General features: G+C 42.9%; 1 protein-coding gene across 4 annotated transcripts in view; it reads right to left on the reverse strand.

The window, feature by feature from the left end:
- The window catches only part of nav3 (neuron navigator 3), a 209213-nt gene that overhangs the window by 72571 nt on the left and 114293 nt on the right, over positions 1-22349 (reverse strand). For 2 of the 4 annotated variants that reach the window (XM_034864025.1, XM_034864027.1), the window contains exons 8-10: positions 16249-17422; positions 12020-12135; positions 2430-2538 (exon numbers count right to left, since the gene is read on the reverse strand). In XM_034864025.1, the coding sequence (XP_034719916.1) occupies positions 2430-2538; positions 12020-12135; positions 16249-17422 (1399 nt within the window). Of the gene's footprint in view, positions 1-2429; positions 2539-7945; positions 9342-12019; positions 12136-16248; positions 17423-22349 lie in introns of those variants that run through there. The other 2 variants (XM_034864026.1, XM_034864029.1) reach the window with 2 other exon arrangements.

Genomic DNA, 22349 nt, shown 5'->3' on the forward strand with positions numbered 1-22349 from the left:
GTGCCCCAGTGTATTAAACGTGTTGGTAAGACAATGGTGCTGTATTGATTGCGCCTGGCTGAGACTCCTCGAAATAAAAAAGGTACAAAATACACACACACACGCACACACACACACACACACACACACACACACGCCCATCTGTCATGGCTGGCTGAAGCCTGGCCACCATCTTCCTCTGCAAATGGGGCAAAACACACAAAATAACAGACTGAGGGAGAAGCAGAGAGGCTAGCAGGGAACCATTGCCTCGGGAGCTGACATAAACCAATGGTTGTCATTTTTGTCCTCGCCTGAGCCGCAGCCGCTACACTGTTAGATTGTCCATGTTGCCCATGGCTCACAGATGGGACAGTCTTTTAAGGTGCTGGTTGTCGGTCAACACCTGAATGTCATTACGTGTTTGCCAGCTGGTGAGGAAGGTGACGCCTATTTTTGAATTACATATCAAAAATCAGAACGTTTTTTATTTTCCAAGGACAACTGATGCACAAGGAAACTGACTTGCATAATAAGTGCTGAGACATAAAACTGTGATCACAAAGGAAATCTTCAGTGGTTTGGTTGTGACATGTGTGGCTCTCCTTCATAGTGTGTCTTTTGTTTTGCCTATGACACATCGTCACAGCCCAATCAACTTGTCACATATTACATTGGTGTGAAAAAAGCCTTTGAAAGCAATCACATATAGGCTGCAGCTTTCAGATGAGATGATAATATTATGGTTACTCTGTTGTTCTTGTTCTTCCATTCTTTATATTTCGCATATTTGCTTTTTTCTGTTGATGGTCACAGAGATACTAGAATCTATACCAGCAGGCAACATTACCGTGTTTATTTTATAAAGCTGCTAGGACCAATGTTTTCATATTTACAATGAATCAACTGTGTATTGGGAACTAAAAACCAACAAAGAATTATAACCACCTCAGCTCAATGGAGTGCGTTTGCATCTTTTAACTTATTGTTCTAGTATTGTTCTAGTATTCTGGTATTCTAGTATTATTGTTCTAGTATTCTGGCCTGGAACTGTATTGTTTTGGCCAAAAAGCTGAAAAAACAACAACAACAGGACACTACCTTCCCAGCCCCGAAGGTTAGTCTCGCATTGCCAGACCTTCCTCCACATCGCCGCGTAGAAGGTCTGACTGGTCCACACAGCATTCTGGGATGGCATTTCTTTAAACCAATCCCAATCATCATGGGCCTAAGTGGCGGACAGAGCCACTGTGTTTCTGCAAAAGAGCCTCAGGAAGGGACTTGTTTTGGTGGAACATGTACGTTCAAAAGATGTTTTAGTCGTGCAACAGAAAACTCCAATTGGACATATAGTCTAGCTAGCTGTCTGGATTTACCCCACAGAAATCTTAGGAGCAGCTAACCATAGTCCTCTGAAATCAATTACTTCTATATTTTGGTCGGATCACAATGTCACCTAAAGTGAATCAAACTCTAGTGCACTTTGAAGCGAACCGAGACCCCCGTTTTGAGATAGACCAGAGTCAGGTTGTTTGGTACGCCCCACAGCTTTTACACTACCCCAAAGGAACCGGACTATCTAACCAAACGCTCTAGGGTTCTTTTAAAACGGAACAAACTGCCCAGCTGTGAAAGCACGCGTATAAAGACTAGCTGGTGATCACAGTGAAGCAGTAAGCGGCTGAAGAGCCAGGTATTTTGGGAGATAGTGGAGAGCAGACAGACCCAAAGAAGCCAAACAGCAAACTTTACTTATAGTGTTTAGAAAGAGAAGTTTAGATGTGACTATATCATATGTCTCTTAAAAAAAAGCTGAAGTGTCCTATAATAACCACTGGCAGCCAAATGCAAAGTTTTCTCTGCATTTGATTTCTAAAACAAGTGTCTGATTGAAGTTGCAGGCTGCCTGCAGGAAGCCAGGTGGTGGGTCGAACCTTTGAAGCCAACCAGCAAATGTAGCAGTAGTGGTCAGCCATAACACACTGTAACACTAATCTAATGCCAGTAAAAGTATAAATAATTAAGTGATCCACCTAAGAAGCAGAAGGGAGCATTATAAACATTTGGTTTGTGAGATATAAATGAACCTAATCGAGGTGTTACATGACACTACTGTCTCAGTTAGATAACATACCAGCTTAAAGGAATCCCTATGTGTATTATGATTGGTGGAGATTAGATTGACTGTAAAAACAAGGAAATGGTGGCATTAGACTGTTTTAGGAAAGAATTACTGCTTAGTTTTGCATATGCTGTAGCTACAGCCTTGACAGTTTAGAGAGTTTATGACTGGAGGGTTGATGGACGGACTCTACGATTTCCTGGAGAAAAATGTATCTGCAAAACTAAAATCAATCTCTTGTTGTCGTTTTCATTATAAATCCATGGTCCCAATAAATTTATTGTAGGCATTACCAGTAAGTAACGGAGGGTGCCATCTGTGTGCCTACCTGTGGCTGATCTGTGTCCCCCGTAGACTGGACATGGTTTCTTCCAGGTTCTGCCGCAGGTCAGCGATGTTCTTCACCGTTCTCATGCGTCTTGTCTCAGGATCCTCTCCTGGAGACACATTTTGTATGATTAAGCAGCAAAATATTTAGACCCACGCACACACACACACACACACAAACACACACACACACACACACACACACACACACAGACACACACACAGACCGAAGCAGTTACCCACGTAGGCTATACACGCACAAAGAGACACACACACAGACCGAAGCAGTTACCCACGTAGGCTATACACGCACAAAGACACACTATGAGGTGTGAGGAAGACATCTGACATACAGCATTTTATTGCATGTCATTGAACGTCTCCGTAGGGAAACAGAATGATGACCGATCACGATGACAGCCAGCGTGGCTGCACGTCTCCAAACCCCATGTCGACAATTGGAAAGCCCTTCAATGAATCAGCCTGTCAGTCTGCACCACATGTCCTTCCTTTAGTCTAAAAAGTGGATACGTTATTTTACACAGTACTGGCATTTTTTCCTTCAGGCCAATGCCTGAAATGTCGTGCCATGACACCATGCGGTCTGTTGGCTAGTTTGGGGCACAGTCGTGTCTGCGAAAGCAAACTCTGTCACAGCTGTGCTTCTTTGTCAGGCTCTGTCAGGCCACTTCAGTCCGCCGTCTTCCTACCTCGTCCTACAGCAGCATGCATCTAAAAGTCATATGTTTCATGTTCTTCTTAGGCACTTGTTTCACTCGCGGCTAGGCCTGTTGATGCTAACAGGCACAGTGTGGGCGGCATTTCACAGTGAGCTGTGGACGCACAGAAAAGTATCTGCTTGTCTGCTCCAATCAAGGCTCTCTGTTATATTATATCCGCAGGCGGAAACCACAGAATGGGTAATTAACAAGTGGTATTAGACATAGAAAGGATGCCGAGCTTTCCAGTGTTAAGGTGCTTTCAATTGCAGATATTGTACAACAAGTCAACAACGCAGTGTGATGGTACGATGAGTGCAAGCTCTGTCACTATGTGCTGGTTTCAGTGCTCTAAGCAGACATACTGACAGCCTACCGTGATTACAGTCACTGGGGCAAATAGAGGCAGATGGGAGCAGTGGTATCTTGGAGGTTTGAAAACGCCCCCAGCGACTCCTGTTGCACAGCTCAGTGCCAGGGGGATATAAATTGTTAAGGTGTTTATACGCTAGATTATGAAGCAGGTCGGTGTCGAAAATAAGCAGAAAAGCTCAGCCGGTTTTCCCTGGATAAAATTTATATCAATTTCAGAGTTTACCTCAAGGCATTTGGATACATTTTCTAGCAAAATTGCATACTGGAAACATTTCATTTAAAAAAAATACACAGTGTGCAAAATTGTGCTCGGCATTTTTTCTTTGGCCTTACTACAGGTCATGTCTTCTTCATCACAATGAAAAAATGATTTGATTTGAACAGGCTGCCAGTATGAAGCTGATCTTGCACACTGACGCCAATCGTCCTGTTTTGATGTGCGCTGCACAATGCTAGAATCCCTTTGTTCCTCAGGTAGGGCGTCTGTGATATTTAATTTATTCAAGTCTCCTTTTTGAAAGGGAATTACTTCTTTTATATGCTGTAAGTATAGTAAATGATGCAGTTATCTTGACCATGTCTGTCATGTAGAGAGCCTCCTAAAGTGATCATATCATGCTTTTTGGCTTTTTCCCTTGCCTTTCTTGTGTCATATATCTTTGTTGTGCACGTTATAGTTTTCACACAGTGAAAAAGCCCCAAGTCCCCCCCCCAAAGGGACTTGCCATCTTCAACAGAAAACACTGTTCACAAACTGCTCCAAACAGCTCTATAGTAGTCCAGCCTCTACTTTAGAGACGAACGTGCATTACTTTGTACCACACGTTACAATCATAGACAGTTAAAGAAGTGGACCAACAGATCCCGTTGCTCTGGACGGAGACAAGCGAAAGACATTAGAAGCACTTTTCCGGTGATTGCTGAGCGTTACTACGCAGCCTCAAACTGAGCTTGACGACATTGATGTGACGTAAATGTTCTGGTAGCTGTGCCAAGAAAAATCTCATTCCCAATTAGCAGAGACAGGGAACGTAGGTTACAGTATGTTAGGAGATAACATAAGCACAGGCTAATTATTGCTAACTAAAATACTAGTTAACGTTAGTTATTAAACGTTAACAGCTGATGTAAGTCCAAACTGTCTGCGAGCTTCTCCTGACAATACAGTGATTTGTCGACTACGCGGCGGTAAGTTGCTTGGTTATGAGACAATCTTTAGTCTATTTTTACAAAAACCTCTGCTTCGGAGCCATAACATGAGATACACGGTGATGGAGCCTTTTATACATTGTTGTGTTTCTTTAGAAATAAACAATGGACAAATAGAGTCTTGAAACACTTCAGATGTAAAGTTATTTGTTGTCAAAGTCGTCAAAATGAATGACAGTCAATGGGATGCTAACATAGCATTAAAATAGTGTCGTAGGACCTATGATTAGAGAGGAGAGGCTTACCCCCTTGGTTATAACGCTCGCCTAGCTGCTAGCATGGCACGCCCTCATACTCTGCTTCTAACTGGCTTGTAGTGTTTACCTAGCTGCTGCGCATGTGCAACTCCCAAAAAAGGTGGAACAGAAGCGATCCATCACTCTGTACCTAAAAAAGAGAGCTAAACACACAGGGTGAAATGAGGAGCTGCAGCAATATGTAATACAGCACAAATATGGAGTTTTTTTGAAAATTAAACTATGTAAACCTATTCTGATATAACCTCATAATACAATTTTCAACCTGAAAATGAGCATAATATGAGCACTTTAAATAAAAGTTCTATCAGTGGGTCATTGTCTAATGCCTCATTTCCACTTCATGGAAAGCCCCAAAAGATCACGTTGAGTTGAGTAAGGCCGTGCCATACCATGCAGAGGAAATGCGGCATCAATCACATTGTTTAAAGACTTAACAATTTCAGCAAGATCTAAACACTATGTCTGCACTCAAAAAATCTTCTTCAAAATTAAGTCAAGACATGACCTCAATTATTCTGTAGGGCACTATGTAATGACTTCACGGGGTATAGAGCGGTCTCGTATAATCGAGGTTATGTTTTGTATTTGCAGAGCAAACAGACTGAGGCTGTGAGGCCGAGGTGGTGCCCCATGTTCTTAACCTCTGACCTCATATCAGCTTTCCACTCTGTGGTCAGTAATTAGAAATCGATGAGGCACGTACAGTTTGACGTAATGAATGAATCCAAAACTTACAAGAAAAAGGAATACATTTGATCACAGTGACAAAATTGTGTTCACATCCAATGCACGCAAGCTCCCGGGCCCTGAATTTATTCCTGTCAGGATGGAACTCATCTGACACAACACTAAGTGATAAAAAGTTTCCTTCGAAGCCCAGAACGAAATGATATTGCCATTTCTCAGTGTGTTGCGGCTCCATAAGGAAAGGAGATCCAGTCTAAGAATTAACGTTACCACAAACTCAAAGCATCACTGTTATCTGAATTTCTCTTTTTCTCTAATTCTTCTTCTTCCCTTCCCCCATATTCCTCTCCTCTCCTCCTGTAACCAGGGCCCCTTCAAGAAAGATCCAATTACAATCCCATTATAGAAGTGACATGAGGGGATCTGGCCCTGGAGTCTCCATCATGAACGTACGGACACTTTATGCAACATAATGAAGCAACCCAAAGTGTGTGAGTGCATTTATGTTTGTTTTTTTGTGTGCAAGCGTGTGAGCAATTCACGGCGGTACAGGAGCAAAGGTCTTCCCTGCACCGGGGAGTGCAGGCCAACGCTTTGCACACTTGCAGCTTTACACTCATAATTCCAAAATACAATACCTATTACCAGCTCAGCACCGTTTTGTTGGATCAAGAAGAGAAGCAGACATGTGAGTAGCTAAATCCCAATTACCTAATATCCCAACGCAGAGGCTGCTTATACACTTATCACTGGTGTTTCCACTTCAGTATCCAACACTACAGAAAGGTGAGAAGCCACAAAGCATTTATTTGGATTCAAGCTGCTGTCCAGCTCTTGGCCCGGTGAGGCTGTTCAGCAGCCAAACTGGGTCTGTGGGGAGGATCGAAAAGGGCACGGAAGGAGGGAAGGTACACAATGCGTTTCCTAACAGGCGTTGCAGCACATTGAGAGCTTGTTAATACGCATCAACAACAACTGCTCCCTAAGGCTAAACGCTCAAACTGCCACGACAGCAGCTGGAAAGCCTACTTTGACGGGGTGAAAGAGTTCTTTAAAAATGGAAATGGGTTTTGAGCAGTCTGGACAGATCTCTGACACACACATAGAAACACATACGAAGGCATGCATGTAGGCAAAAAAAAATATATAATAACACCTGTATGCATGCACACACGCGCACACATACACACACACACACACACACACACACACACACACACACACACACACACACACACACACACACACACACACACACACACAGCTGTAATAATAAGCTATTGATCATGTTGGCTATGTGACTCACAGGCAGTGAGGGAGGTGCAAGTAATAAAAGCTGCTTCAACCGTGGGTGAGGTGTTGTTTTTCCATCATCTATAGCTCAAGGTATTTCTTCTTTATGCTGCATCATGCCTCAACCTGCTTAAAGGAAAAGCTGCCCATTGCCAAAGCTCACCCTGCTATGCTGCACAAATTGACTTTGCTCTATCTGTAGAGTCACAATAATGCTCTCTACTGTCACATCTATGTAAAAAAAAGTATCAACTGAACATTCCCCTTCCCTCTCCTCTCACATCAAAGCCAGATCTGTACATGGGTGCTCCTTCCAAAAGCACACATCATTCACTCCATGGCATGCTCTCCCAAGCTAGCCATTAATGGGGCTACTGATGAGGTGTGGTAAGGTACCTGTAGGTATGGGTTAGAATCCAGCTGCAAAATTCACAGTACAGTGAACAATGCTGCACACACATCAGAAAGCCTCATTTGCATACTGGGAGTGTGCGTTATATGCAAGTGATGAAAAAGAATGTGTCCATGAATTCAAACGCCTGCTACTTGAGTAGGGAAGGGAGTGTGTATGTGTGTATGTGTGTATGTGTGTGTGTGTGTGTGTGTGTGTGCTTTCACAGCCTTTTTTCACATATTTCTTTTAAATGATGTCTTAAAATGTTAATGGTGTGCCATGAGAAATAGGTTTCCACATCATGGGGATTAAGAACATAACCAGCTTATTGAAGGCTTTTTCTGCTTTGACACAATATTCTGCTAAAGTTTGCATTTTTAAACTCAACCAAAAACTTAGTCACTTCACATTTACATATTTTATTTTACACCCTGTACAAAGTTTCTAATTTGTGGTGTCAAGGTGGTGTCATAGTAATCCTTTTGTGTTGGAGGAATCCGCATATGACTTGTGTCTACAGTATGTAATGCCTTTCACATTCATGCTTATTTCCTAGAATTTGTTAACTGTGTTGACTTACGTGGGCGAGGCGGCGTGTGCAGCACCTGCTCCAGGTCGCCCAGCATGGTGAGGATCACCTCTTTATCCAGCTGAGCCGTTCCCTCACGCGGCCCCCCCCCTGAAACCTCCTCCTCTGCCCAATACCCGCCATCCTTCTCCCTGCCTGCCTGCTTCCCACCACCCCTGCCTGCTGCCGGCTCCTCATCTGAACGCCCGCTGCTGCCCTCTTCGTCTGTTCCCCCCTCCTCCCTGGACGTCCGCGCTGGCTCAATCCGTGGGTGGCCGCTGTACGACGCCCGCTGTGGCCGCCCGCCTGCACCTGTGCATCGCCAAGGGACCGGGATGAGGGAGTGCTCGGACTGAGAAAGCACCTTGGTGAGGGAGAGTGACAGGGATCGAGCCCTGATGCTCCGCACACCTCCACCCCTTGTGACAACCTCCTTCCTCGGGCTTCCCTGCAGGCTGCCTCCTGCCCGCTGTGTGGAGGATGAGTACGACAAAGAGTTCTGGGGTTGCGAAAGACGAGGCGGGGGCTCGCCGAGCTCAAAGGAGTACACCCGCCGCTCGCTGTCGCTGAGCAGGGTCAGGTTGGTGAGCGAGCGCTGCTTGATCCGCAGGTTGAGGTTGTCAGGGAGAGGCTGGGGAGGCCGCCGAGCGGGGCTGCCACCCTGATACACCGAGAACTCTGCTCCTCTCTTCATGTCTGCCTTGGCGCCTCTGGTGCCTCAGCGAGTGAAACTGTACATGTAAGTGGATCCACCTGTGTGCAGCTCTCTGTTTCACATCTTGGCTGCACTGTCACTAGAAGAGCAGATTGAGGGAGGGAGGAATCGGAGGACGGCGGAGGCAGAGATATGTGTCCCCACGTCTCACACCTCCCGAATGACCTCCAGGCTTCAGGCAGTGAAAACAAGTATGGGGCAAAGATCGGAGAGGAAAACTCCCTCTCAGGCAGGTAGGTAGAATCCACCTCCATCCTTGAGCCAGTCCATGCTCTTGGTCAGGCGTTGAGCCCGACACACACACTTATTTATTCCACTGCTTCTCCTGCCCTCGTGCTTTTTTGCCTTGTCTTCTTGGCTCCTTTCTATGCCTCCACCACAGTCAGGGGCGTGGATGAACGAGTAGCTACATCTCCCTTCCCTCACTAACACGTTCTCTCTTCCTTCTGTGCTCGCACTCTTATCTTTTCCCCTATTAAACGTCTCTTTTCATTCACTCTTATCTCACTCCCTCCACCTTCTGTTCCTCCTTTAATTACCAGCTCACCGCCACAGTTCTCCTGCCTCCGCTCTGACTCTCTGACACTGCCTCTCTCCTCACAGCGGAGAATGAGCGGATGCCGAAGCCGGCGAACGGGCTCGCATAGCTCTCGGTTTGCTTATTCCTTCCTGCAATATACTCTCTCTCTCTCTCTCTCTCTCTCAGCCCTCCTTCTCTGTGCTTATCACCCTCTCTTTCTCTTAATCCCCTCTCATTCTCTCACTTTCTGTTCACTTCCATCCTCTTCATTACCCTCTCCTCTCTCTCACACTATCCTTCCCTCTCACTTTCTGTCTCTCCATCTCTCCCTTGCCGTGTGACAGGGAGTTGTTTGGACAGCAGCACCTGTAAGCTTGCAGCCACTGCTGCACCGCGCCGGCCACCCGACTTAATTAAATGCTATCTTGAGGTGCTAAAGCAGAAAGCCCGCAGCTTACCATGGCTCAGCAATGAGACCACAGAACCAACATATCCCCATCAATCAGTGAAAGCTTTATCAGGCCTGTCGCTATTAGTCACAGCTGTCTTCCACACATTCTTTAATCGTAGTTACCAACATCTAGTAGGGACTGGAAGCAGTTGCCGCAGAAACCATAATCAAGGTTTTCCCTTTGTGTGTGTGTGTGTGTGTGTGTGAGACCCGTCTACATATTATTAAACAGCCGTTCACAATTTACTATTTGCTACTAATCAAAACAGACAGATACAAACCAATAAAACTACATCAGAGCTTATCCTAAACAGTTTTTTTCTTTTCTTGTCTACAAATAATTTCACAAAAGCTTGAACCAACATGTGAATAAAGAGCTTGTATATGTAAAAAATTAGCGTTGTCATGTGGTATTTGCGGTATGCATATACTTTCTCAGCCCCTCTATGGAGAAAGAGTCTGGAAGGCGAAGAATGTGAAATGACCATGAAACGTGTAACAACAAAAAGCAAGTGTTTGAAATGGACCCCAAACAAAGGGAACGGTCCGCGCTGCAGTCTAATTCCATCCTTTAAATGACGGGCTACGGAAAAGCCGCGACCAAAGCAAAATGTCTGGAATGCAATGCCGACCTGACATCCCCTAACCTTTAATCACGCGCTGTTGTTTGTGTACACTGCTCTTTGTAGACGCTTTAATATGGCTTCACTTCAAGCTTGACATCTTTTTTTTGCATTAAATTAGCTGGTTGTTTGTTTTATGTATATTTCTGTCATAAGGATGGACCTTCATTCAAAATTAGGATATTGACCCTTTAACCAAAGTGGCATTTTCTTCTAAAAACGTTTGGGGAGGATCTTAATCATGGAAAGGTGCTTAAAGCAGACACAAAAGAGTAGATATTGGCAAATAAATGCCAGGTAATGCCAAGATCTTTAATGTAAAATGGGATATGAGTTGAAACTGAAGTCTCCTTTTTCAATTAAAACAATGGAATCTTTCTGTGCCTGTGGGTTGTGGTGTGACTATGTGTTGCCTGGTTTAAACTCTCAACCCGCTTTTGACAGGAATTCAAGCTTGTGGTTAGAAACTCCTTCAAACTGGTCAAACGTCCCTTGCCACGGACTTCTCAGCTCCAGAAGCTCAATTGCACAGATGTCCACTGGCTGTCGTTAAAAGACAATAAAGACGTTTGCGGTCCTTACAAAAAGTATGATTTGAACAGCAGCTTTCTGTTGTATAGGCGTCGTGACAATCATAGTGGAACAGGATCATACGCTCAAAGAGTTTGGGGTGCTTTGAATGGTTTAATATAGCCAAGGTGGAACTAATTGAAACAATGCTCCAAATGCAAACATTTTAGGTTGTATTATGCTGTGCATTTTGTATTTTCGGTTTCATAGATCATTTAATAAATGCTTTTCAGTTTTATAGCCTGTTGTGACCTGTCGTCTTTTGGGAGAGTGGTCAGTATTTGAAATGTTCCTTATGTTTTATGGTAAAGTAGTACTAGTAGCTATACCAAAGTTGCCAGTGGGCAAAATGCTCTCAGTCACCAGCAAGAGGATTTTGCACTAATGCCTGTTAAAAATAATAAAAATAAATGAAAACTAACTGATGCTTTTTTTCCACTCTACCAAACTCACACCGAACTGTGACTCCTAAACCGGGTTACGAACCAAACAGTGGCATCTGTGTACCTTTACACCCCTAGTGTGCTGTTGATGACGTGTCACTCTGGCTGTGATGCAAAGCTTGGATTGTAACACACGATGGCAGCCTACAGGGATGGAAACAAAGAGCTGCAGATGCTCCCTATGTCCGTCTGTCAGCGTTGACCTTTTCCCTTCGCTACGTGAAACCAGCGCAGAACAGGGATCCCCCCCAGTACACACACACACACACACACACACACACACTTAGTAGAGTACAGTAATGTACTCAGTATATTGACCTATCCACAGCAGTAGCCAAAATTCCCTAATCCTGCAACTACCTTGTAACTTTCCTGCATTAAGACTGACAGACCCTGCAGCCAGCTCTTCCTTAAATGTTAGGTAGACCAGTTAATCCATAATGCAATACAAAAGTCTAAATGTAACCTAAAATGTCTATTTCCTAAAGAAAGCTACTGTATTACTTAAACATTTCCTCTTACTGTACATGGAGAGCAGCATTGCAGTCAGCAGTCAACATTAGTAAAATACAAATGCAGAGCAGCAGATTGGAGGTTAAATCCCTATATGCCAATGCATGACCAATATAACAAGAGACACTGTTCATGCCCAGAGGCATGTGCACAATTACACAGAGAAATATCATGCATGCAGAGGCTGCAGTGTGTGTGTGTGTGTGTGTGTGTGTGTGTGTGTGTGTTTGTGTGTGTGTGACCTGGCGTACCTGATATCTCCTCCAGGCACTGTTTGGCTGTCTTGCTGTAGACCAACTCTCCCTTGGTGGGGCTGAGGCAGGGGTCTGCTGGGGCCACCATGGTGCAGTCATTTTCTGAGAATGTCCTGAAAGCACAAAGAACAAATAGTACATAGTCATTAGAAAGACAGGCTGAGATATCTACGGCTGACTCCACTGCAGTCATTTTCAAAAGAACCATGGAAGGAGTTTTTACTGCTCCGTTGTCATGCTTATTTATTTACAGTCAAACAATGTAAGGAAAGATGTCTAACCCTTGTGCATCCCTTTAAAAACAGTAGCTCTTGTGTCCTTAGAGGACAAAAATGAAAGACTGCCATGAAATGATATATTAATATTATTTTCTACCTTTATTTTTTAAACAAAATCAATCCTTATCATTGCTTCCAAAATTTCATTTATTTTTTATAATGTCAACCCTCTAAATGCTAGTTAGTTTGTTGTTTTCGCCTGAATGCTCCTATTTTACAGCCTGGGACTTGTCAATAATTAACAACATTGATTTGATGCATTGCATCAAACACTGAGTGGGCCATAATACAGCAGCAATGCCCCGAGTGGAAAACAGGAAAATATGTATTTGCCCCACAGGGTAAACAGGAGAAAACGTCTCAGTCTGGTGGAAAATAGTAAAAACTACAACTTTGAAGCCAGTGCTCTAGATTGAAAGAGATTGTATGCTGTAATGGCCGTGGGATCACCAATTGTGATTTATAATGAGTTTCAAAGTGGACATTTTTGTCTTTAAGTGTATGAATGTCTTTATTTTAACTAGGGCTGCATCTTAGTCCATTAATCTGACAATTACTTTCTTGAATAATTGACTAGTTGTTTACTCTATAAAATGTCAAATAATCGTGAAAAATGTTGATCACATTTGAGGACAAGACGACGTCCTCAAAATAGTTGGCAAATAATTAAACAGGTGACAACTAATCAAATTTAATTTTGACTACAGTTTATAACAGACTCCAAAATTGTTTTAAATTGTTTTATAATGCAATTCTAAAAAAAACAACAACACAAAACTAACAATTTTCTCAAGAGGAGATCATTTGATCATTTTGTCCTATTAGCATCATTTAGTTTGGTATGGCATAACAACTATTATCATATTAAAAGCGTATTATTGTCTGTGTAGTAACTCTGTACAGTACAAGGCTGATAGTGAGTCAGGCAGATGCATTAGACAGAACTGAAGGGTTAGACAGATCCAGTAAAAGAGAGATTTTAGTGTTTGCTTGAGCTAACATCTTCCAGTCTGTGTTTCTATGATGTTAAACAAGAACATTGTTTTGAATTTCTGAGTTAGTTTTTGGTTTCAGTCACAACAGATGGAAACCTCTAAAGGGAGGAAGGGACGGTCTCCGATTTGATGTTTTCTGTGAATCCTTTAGAGTGTGTGAGCGTTAAATAAACTGCTTCTCCTCCTCAACCCAGAGTTGCATCACACTCCACTGTTTGTTTGCTGATCTAAAGAAAGAAAGGATTGCGTCCAGGGCACTTCATGAGATAACAGTCCTACGCACACGCGTGCACAGTGAACGACAAGAAAACCATGTCAAAAACAGACATACAGAAGATACACATAAAAACACAATGAAAAGCACACGCACACAGTACCACAAACAGAAACACACACACGCGCACACACACTAGCAATGAAAAGCTACCAAATTAACACTTTCACCCACATGAAAATCCTGAAATATACAAAGTAAAGTTTGCATAAAAAAACAAACAGAGCACAAGCTACTGTAAAGTACTCATCTCTCCCATAAACAGAACACACACACACACACACACACACACATACGCACGCACAAACACTCTCTCTCACACACACACACACACACGCAGGGGACCACCACCACCACCCACCTGCAGAGTTGCAGATAAAAATTGGCTTCCAATTGCAACAGCAGAAACTGCCTGTGACTTCAGCTCATGTGAAAGAGTTATTTTTTCTTCCTGCAAGGTTCCCTCACCTCAGTGGATTCACAAAAACAGACGCAGAGATATTCACTACAACTGCTACACACAACAATTTGTGCCCATAATAAGAAAACGGATATTTTAGAAGATCATTATTTACAAAGAAATGAGTGTGCCACTTTTAAAAAGGTTGTAACATTCAGATAAGGCCTGTTTTTAATGTGTTCTTTACTCCTGGTTTTAGAATGAATCCTCACTGCAGTATTTCTATCATTGCTGATTCTGTTTCTGAAATGGCCGGGTCAGTGTAGGTTATGAGCGCAGAGAAGGATACAGAGGATAACATGGGGTGGTAACAAAAATCAATCCTGCACACTAACTGCAGCAACGTCCAACAACCACGCTGGTTGATTAAACCTGGAAAGGCAACAACTTAAAATGGTCATAGAAGAGAAAGTTAACAAGGCAACGATGGCTAATTGGGCTGAAAATGCTGGTGAATTGCAGCACAGCAGGAGGCCTTTACACTTACTGCCTGCAAGCTGGTGATGAAGAACATTTATAGCAAAAGGAGGATAAAGATGGAGGCTACAGTAATATGCTCACAAGGACATATCTCAGTGGTAGAGGGGTGACATAAATCTGCACTGTACCTCAAAAGGCAAGAACAAGGTGTGTAGAAGATCACAGGTGTAAGCACAATCAGGGGGCAACAAATTTGTTGCGTGCACAATCAATTTTGGTGAACTTTGACCAGCAACTGGATGTCATTTGAGCTTGTAAGAACTGTAAGCAGTTATGATGCGTTCCAAGCCTCCCCGGCGCGAGTCGCCCCCAATGACCCACAGAGCCTGCGAACGCGGAACCCAAAGAGTCACGAGGACGAGGCAAATGTCAAGGAATATTGCAATGCTTCCACTGCAAGGTCTGTATTAACATCTTAAAGATTTAGTAGGTAAGACTTATAAAACTAACTTTTTTTCACTGACCCTATGTTCAAAAATAACTGCTTTAAGCGCCTGTAGTGCGATTTGCAACAACCACCGCTCCTCGTTTAGGGGAAGGGGCTTAGAAAACCATTTTGGGCTTTAGCAGAAAGGGGAGGAGGGACTGAGAAGTTGTTGATGTTCAATTTTTTCGCTGGATCATTACAATCCTACCCACAGCACATTTAATAGCTAATATGTGAGGATTAGTAAGTACTAATCATGTTTTTAAGATTTCATATAAAATCAATGAGAGATAGGTTTAGGATAACTGTAGTGGTTGATGTTTGCATGTTCAACCTCAAATCCACTTGCTATGGCTACATTGTGTATTTCCAGCCCCAGTTATTGACAGAAATGACAGCAAGTGAAAACCTCAACTCCAGGGTTCAAAATGTTCCTTCAGAAAAACTGTTGGCGACATCACACATGGTTCACTTCTTTCTACACTCATGGAGTGGGCTGCTTTTACAGTTTCAGTTTTGGTTTCCATCTTCAAAACTCATCCACTATCGGCCCAGGGCCGATAGTTGCAACTGATTTAACTGCTAAATGTGTGGGAATAAAAAAATAATAATGTTAGTGCTCAATAGAGGCACAGCTCAATGTGGCAGAGCTGACTGTTCGCAATGGAGGAGTAAGACAACAGAGGGAGAGAAGGGGTGAAGGATTAAGTCTTGTTTAATGGGATTCCTAACTCTCTTTCTCTGTGAGCACAAAGGCACCCATGGACTTTGGCGACCCCTCCATATTTCCCCCCTTGGTTTACCTCTGCAAGAAGGGAGAGAGAAAACCGGTCCTGCTGGGCCGAGTAACACACTACCTCTCATGGCTGCAATGCCAGGGAACCATGAGTTAGCTTAATGCATCAAGACAACACCAGTTGAACGAAGAGAATAGAAGAATGGTTTCTGCAAATGTCTAGATTCTCACATCACAGATGAAACCTTGGATCAGGCTTTGGCAAGCGTCAGGCAGTGGATGGTAATTTGTTCTGTAATGAATGTGAAGAGATGTGGATGTGAGAGCAAGATGCACAGTGGGGGGTGCCAGCTGATCACTGCGAGCGCTCCAGGAATGTTACGTATGTGTGTCTGAATGTGTACAGGTACTGAATGGTTTATAGATAAAGGGTCAATACACCTCTCTGGGGAAAAAAGTGTGAAAGTTGGAAATAAACAGCCTTGCTCAATGGATTTGCTTGTTATCACACACACACAAACACACACACAAAAAAAAACAAAAAAACACACACACACACACACACACACACCTCACCTGTACATGAAGGGGGCCACAGTGGCAGTATTGGGGTGGTTGTGATGTTGCTGCTGAGGAAGCTGAACTACTCCGTTCCCTCCGAGCGCTGCTACTCCTCCTCCTCCTCCGCCTCCGCCTCCTCCGCCGCAACCTCCTCCTCCTCCTCCCAGCATCCCACTGGACCCAGACAGAGCTGAGGTGCTGGTGGAGGAGGTCATGTTGGTCCTTTTGCCCTCTGGGGCCACACTAGAACGCTGGATATAGAAACTCCCACTCTGCCCTCCTTTCGTCAGCTTGGCTCTGTCCCCGTCTCCACCCCGCATGTTGCCGCTGCTGTTTAAGGCAGCCTGGCTTTGGCTCTGTGGCGGACTCTGAGGCTTGGACGTCGAGCTGGAGGGAGCTTTTAGTCCAGGCTTAGGGATGCCACTGGAAGCCGGGGAGGCACCGCCATCTTTCTTTCCAGAAGAAGGCTTCCCTCCTTTGGGGATGAGGCTGGCAATTTTGGAGCTCTTCTTGGTGGGGTCAGCAAATGACTCACGCTCCTCTTTGGCTGGGGAGCTGTCCTTGGAAGATTTCCCAGATCTGCTTTTGTCCTCCCTGTCTTTGGACGAGGCCATGGACCTGCTGCCATTGGCAGACGCTTTTGAAAATGAAGTGGAGGGGGAGGAACACGAGGAAGTCTTGCTTGGTGCAGTGAGGGACGGTGCAGAGGATTTGGCAGACATTTGCTTGGCTGTAGCACTGCTACTGCTGCTGCTGCACACCGAACCTGTAGGCGTCAATCCATCCTCACCGTACTCCGACAGGTCATCCTCCTCCTGCAGAGCCATCTCTGCCACAGACGGAGACACTCGTGAAGCCGATCTCGGGTTAATCAGGCGAAACTTCTCCAGCATGGACCTCTGGGGTCCACCACCGCCGGCTGACCCGACTTTGGACCCATCGCTTCCGTGCGGCTGAAGGCCTTCAGAGGCCTTGGGTGACAGGCTGGGTGAGGGTGAGTGCGTGGGGCTCGTCAACATGGACGAAGTGGCGCTGTGCTTAAGGTTCATGGACTTGCTGCGCCAGGACTTGCCGGCAGTGGGTGAGGGGATGGCAGAGGCCAGCTGCTGCCCGCTGAGGCTGGTGGGAACTGTCCCACCAAGACCACTCCCATTCATCCCGCCGGGTACTGGGATACCCCTCACCGCTTCTGAACCAGGGAGGAAGAAAGAAAAAGAGATAAACAGAAAGAAAAAAAAAGAGTATTAAAAGCATGGTTACTTGTTTCCACATGTACTATAATGCAGTTGTTGTACTTCTAAATAATTTCCCCACTTCAAATAACTGAGTCACTGATTGAGTTCAGTGTTATTATGGGGACATAATGTCTTAAGATGTCTTATCAAGTCTTAATTGCATTATTTTCATTCTTATTCTATCTGATATCTAATTGTGGAACATTTCTACAAAGCAGTTCATTCACACACAGCAGACTGTGACACTGGAAGGATTTTAAAAGCAAACCAAAAAAGTTTGGAGCAAACACAAAAACTTTTACACTCCTTGTGGATTTATAAGACATGAGAAACAACCTTTTCTCAAGTCACTGCTGAATACTCTGTCTTCCTCTATGGTTTTACACACATTGAACTCAAAAGTCAAGCAAAACTGGGAAACTTTCAGCAAATTTCAGTTTTATTCCCAATGGGCGGAATATCTTCAGTAGATTTGGTTAAAAGAAAATATGTCACAGTTATTATAACTCCGGAGTCTCAAAGTCACAGTTCACTTCTACTGAGGCCTGTCGCAGCACGTTTGCAGGAGGATAACAGTGGTTATAAGGGACGTGCCACCATGTTATAAAACGTGACTACAAAAGGGACCAGCTACGTTAAAATAGATGGAGTGTAGATGAATTTCTTTCTGAAAGAAAACCATCCATCCCCTGATTCACTGTTCAACATCATCACGTCTTTGATTATTAGTATGTGCTCTGAGTTTTTTTAAATGCATTTACAGATTTGAATCAACCTACTGTTACGTTTGTCATTCTCTGCCTTTCTTGGAATCATTCAGAGACTGTATTGAATTTATCCGTGTAATACATGTAGATAGAGAGCATAGTAGTACAAAAAAAGTGAGCTTTTCTACTTAAAAAAAAAAAAAGTGAGCACTGCAACCTCAAATGAAAGAATGCCTTCCATAATAAGGCTACATTGGGTGCAGAAATTGTCCTGTTGCTGTGAAACGGGTAGCTGATAGAAGAACTGGTTATCGTGTCACAAACGTTTAGCCACTTAAATACACACATAAGAATGTTTGCAAGCTACAGACTGTATATGAATGGACACAGTATGTGTGACGTCACCCATTGGTTTGTGGAGATCTGCCGTTACACTCTACGTTACACATTTTTATTGGCACATCATAGCCACGTCCTAAAAACAGCCCCTGCTTTATCGCCAATTTTAAAATCAATGAGACCATAATTGAAAGAATTAACATACTTTTGTGTTGCAGGAGACTTAAAACTATCAATTGAGACCATAAAGTAATTTTGAAAATGTTTACTGAGGTAATAAATCAAGTGAGAAGTCGGTCAATTTCTCACAGAACCGACCTCCTTTTGCAACCGCACGTGTCGCCCGTGTTGCTGGACTTCCAATAGAATGCAGGTTTAATTCACTTCCACATTTGCAGTGCTTCGCAGAACCGGATTAGTTATCAATTCATATTTACAGTCAATGGTACAGCACAATGCACTGAGTGGATTTCAGGTTAGATGTATCATTTAAAGGCACGCTGTGGAGTTTTTGACCTCTGGTGAGATATGGACTAATGTTTTTGACTGGTTCCCAGGTAAAACATATTTAGTCAAAATAAATGAAAGACATTTATGAAGAGATTGTTTTAAAACTGCAACCTATTCACAAATAATCTTTTAATCAATAATTTGTAATTTATATTAATTTATACTGTTTATTGATCCGCAGTGGGGAAATTACAATTTACACTCTGTTTGTAATCACTACACAATGTCACATTATGTGATAAAAGTCTTGATCTAATAATAAATCTTTCTAACAAATTCTATGTTCACGCACTGTATGTCTTAACCTTTTTAGTGTCTTTTTATTAAATATATAAATAAGTATCTCATGAATTTACATTATGTACATTTATAAGGAAAACCAAAAAAGAGCAGGGCAAAAACGGGGATGTCACAGATCCTCATAGATCACATTGTGTTATCCATTATCTTAATGAAAAAGCTGTTGTCTATAATGTTGCCATATGAAATAGAACAAAATCTACTTTACTCTTAGTGAATATTTTTTCTGTTTCTTTTTTTCTTTTTTAGCTTTTCATCATTTGTTTTTCAAAACCATTTGTATAGATCATTTCTATTTGACCATGTACCACACTGGCATTAATACTGTTACAGGCCGGACTGCTGAGCTATGTCACATTACAAAGGTGTTTACTTCAACCAGCGTTACACTCACATGGTGCTAGAAAATATAACACGCTGAGACAAACAACACACATACATACACACAGTGACAGCAGGAAGTTATGCACCATTAGACTGGCTGTCAGAGTAGGGTTCAGCTGGCTGTGAGTCAACTCCAGTCTCCAGTTTAAAGCCCCTTCAGGCAGGCAGAGGGAGGGGATTCAGTTTCATTTGTGGCCGGATCCCAGACACTTTAACCGGCTTACACTTCTACTACATTCTCTAAGAACTTAAAACGCGCCTGAAAACGCCTCAGTGCACTGTGTCAGATCCAGAGTGAAAAGTGCAATCTGTCAGGCTATAGCAGACAATCTTCTTGACACCATAGCATAGTGTGGCAAGAGCAAAATGCGTTTTTATTTACCTCCACAGTCTTCATTCAAGACAATTATTATAATTACTATTATCTGTCTCACCATATACACTCATTTGGATTGCAAGGGAGACAATTCACTGCAATTTCTATGCAACTTTTGGTACTCAAAATCTTTTTGACTGCATTTTAGGTCTACTGCTGCTAATGCTGATTGAAGTCAGGAATGTCTTGTTGACAACTCAGGAAAACATCCAACAAAATCAGCTGAGTACTAAAACTAAATCGTCATCAGTTTTGCAAACAAACCATCAATACATCAACTGACTGAAAAAAACACTACATCTATACAGTACATACATATTACACACACACACACACACACACACACACACACACACACACACACACAAACACAACCGGTCAAAAGAGTGTCACAAATTTCCATACCACTCCATTAAAGACAGAATACCAGCTGATCTGATTGGGTGGCTGATCTTTAACACTAATAATAATCTTTAATGATAATCTATATTGCCCATCATCAGCAGTTCCCAAGGCATATTCTGTTTAGTAATCTGATATCATTTAAAAAAACTAACTGAGAAAACATTTGAGAACCCTTTTGCAATTATGTAAGCATATAATTTAATCTGAAAACTGCTGCCCTGGTTTAAAAAACAAAGCACCTGATCCCAGCTGGTATTCTGTCTACAATGGAGTGCAATGGACATTTTTAAGTGACCCCAAACTTTTGACCGGTAGTGTGTGTGTGTGTGTGTGTGTGTGTGTGTGTGTGTGTATATATATATATATATACGTCACCAAAGTGGGACTTTCCTATGTAAGGTGGGGAGGTCTATAGCAGCAGCTGATCAGCACTTTTATATCCATTTATATTCATTTTAATAATTGTACCAGTGAGAAGAAATAAAATAAATCCGTTATATCACCATTACTTAAATTCCAGTTCAGTTCATTTGTAAGGTGAGGAAGATTCACTTTTACCCATAGAGATTCTAAACCAACTGAGATAAACTCAGAGCACAGTGTTGCCAGAAAGTTATTTCTGTTGTATAATGCTATGCCACCCCCATGCTTATTCCTGTCTCTTCTTTAAATAGTGTAGCCGTCAATACAAATATCTGTGTCAAGAACAGTAGCATCCAGATGGGTCTCCAGTACGGCCAAGATATGAATGGGGTTTTCTGTATTCAGATAGCTACGTTCATGTGTCAAATGGGACAGCAAGACCCTTTGAAACAGGAAAGATGTGCTCATCATCAATGGGCCTAAAAAACATTTAAAACTGTAGTTCAGTCTATATTAGCTCAAGTAAAGGAAACCAGAGAACCTTTGTAATCTTTATGCTTTTGGGCAGGGTAATGGACAAAAACCTTGTTGTTAAGTTGTGTGAACAAGTATTAGTACAAAAGGGGACCCTCCTCTTGCCTGTTTAAGAATATTGTGTCTGCATATTGAAAAGGGCAATGACCTGGCCACAAGTTCGAGAGCTGAGATGAGTTGAAATACAGAAGGTTCTGATCACAGACCAGCAGAGGTCAAATTAGATGAGTCTTAACCAATAGATCCTCACTAGATAAACTCACAAATCAGCTGGTGTAAAGAAACACCACCATCATTTTATATTTCTGTGTGTGCGTGTGTGTGTGTGTGTGTGTGGTGTGTCTAGACAAGAGATAATCCAGTGTTTGTCTGTGTCATCTCTATTACCCTTCATCTTTAGTGGCCCTTGAGGCAGTTTATAAATGTGAATGAAGGAGGTCACAAGCATTTGTGTGATTCTGTGTGTGTGTCTGTGTGTGTCCAATCAATTAGCCCCATCTTTAGAGATCCCCGTGTGCCTGCTCCTCCTTCGCAGCTTCACCACATTTTTCACTGTGCAGTGACTTGTCGTTGCCATGGAAACAGACTCCTTTTTTTTCTTCTTCTTTTGCCTCGACGGCCAAGGAATGAAATGTCATTTCAACTGGGCGGTGGTGGACCCTCTGCTTTTGAACACAGGCCGCAAATCCAAACATACGTGCTGTTTGAAACTACAGGACAAAAGAGTAGGGTTGCGAACCGAAACAGGGTTCCAAATAAGAACCGATTCCAAAATGCTAAAATCAAGCAACTGTAGAGACAAATTAACTTGCGGTTCTGCTTATCGGTTCCAAATACACATGACATCTTTTGTGGACTGGTCAAAGGGATTTGTTTTGTCTAGGCAGTATGGGCAAGACAAATTAATTTTGCAAGCACACAAGTCAGCCATGCGCCACACACCAAAGAATCCAAATTGTTAAA

Source organism: Etheostoma cragini, chromosome 23 (assembly GCF_013103735.1).
Source record: "Etheostoma cragini isolate CJK2018 chromosome 23, CSU_Ecrag_1.0, whole genome shotgun sequence".
Classification (NCBI taxonomy): domain Eukaryota; kingdom Metazoa; phylum Chordata; class Actinopteri; order Perciformes; family Percidae; genus Etheostoma; species Etheostoma cragini.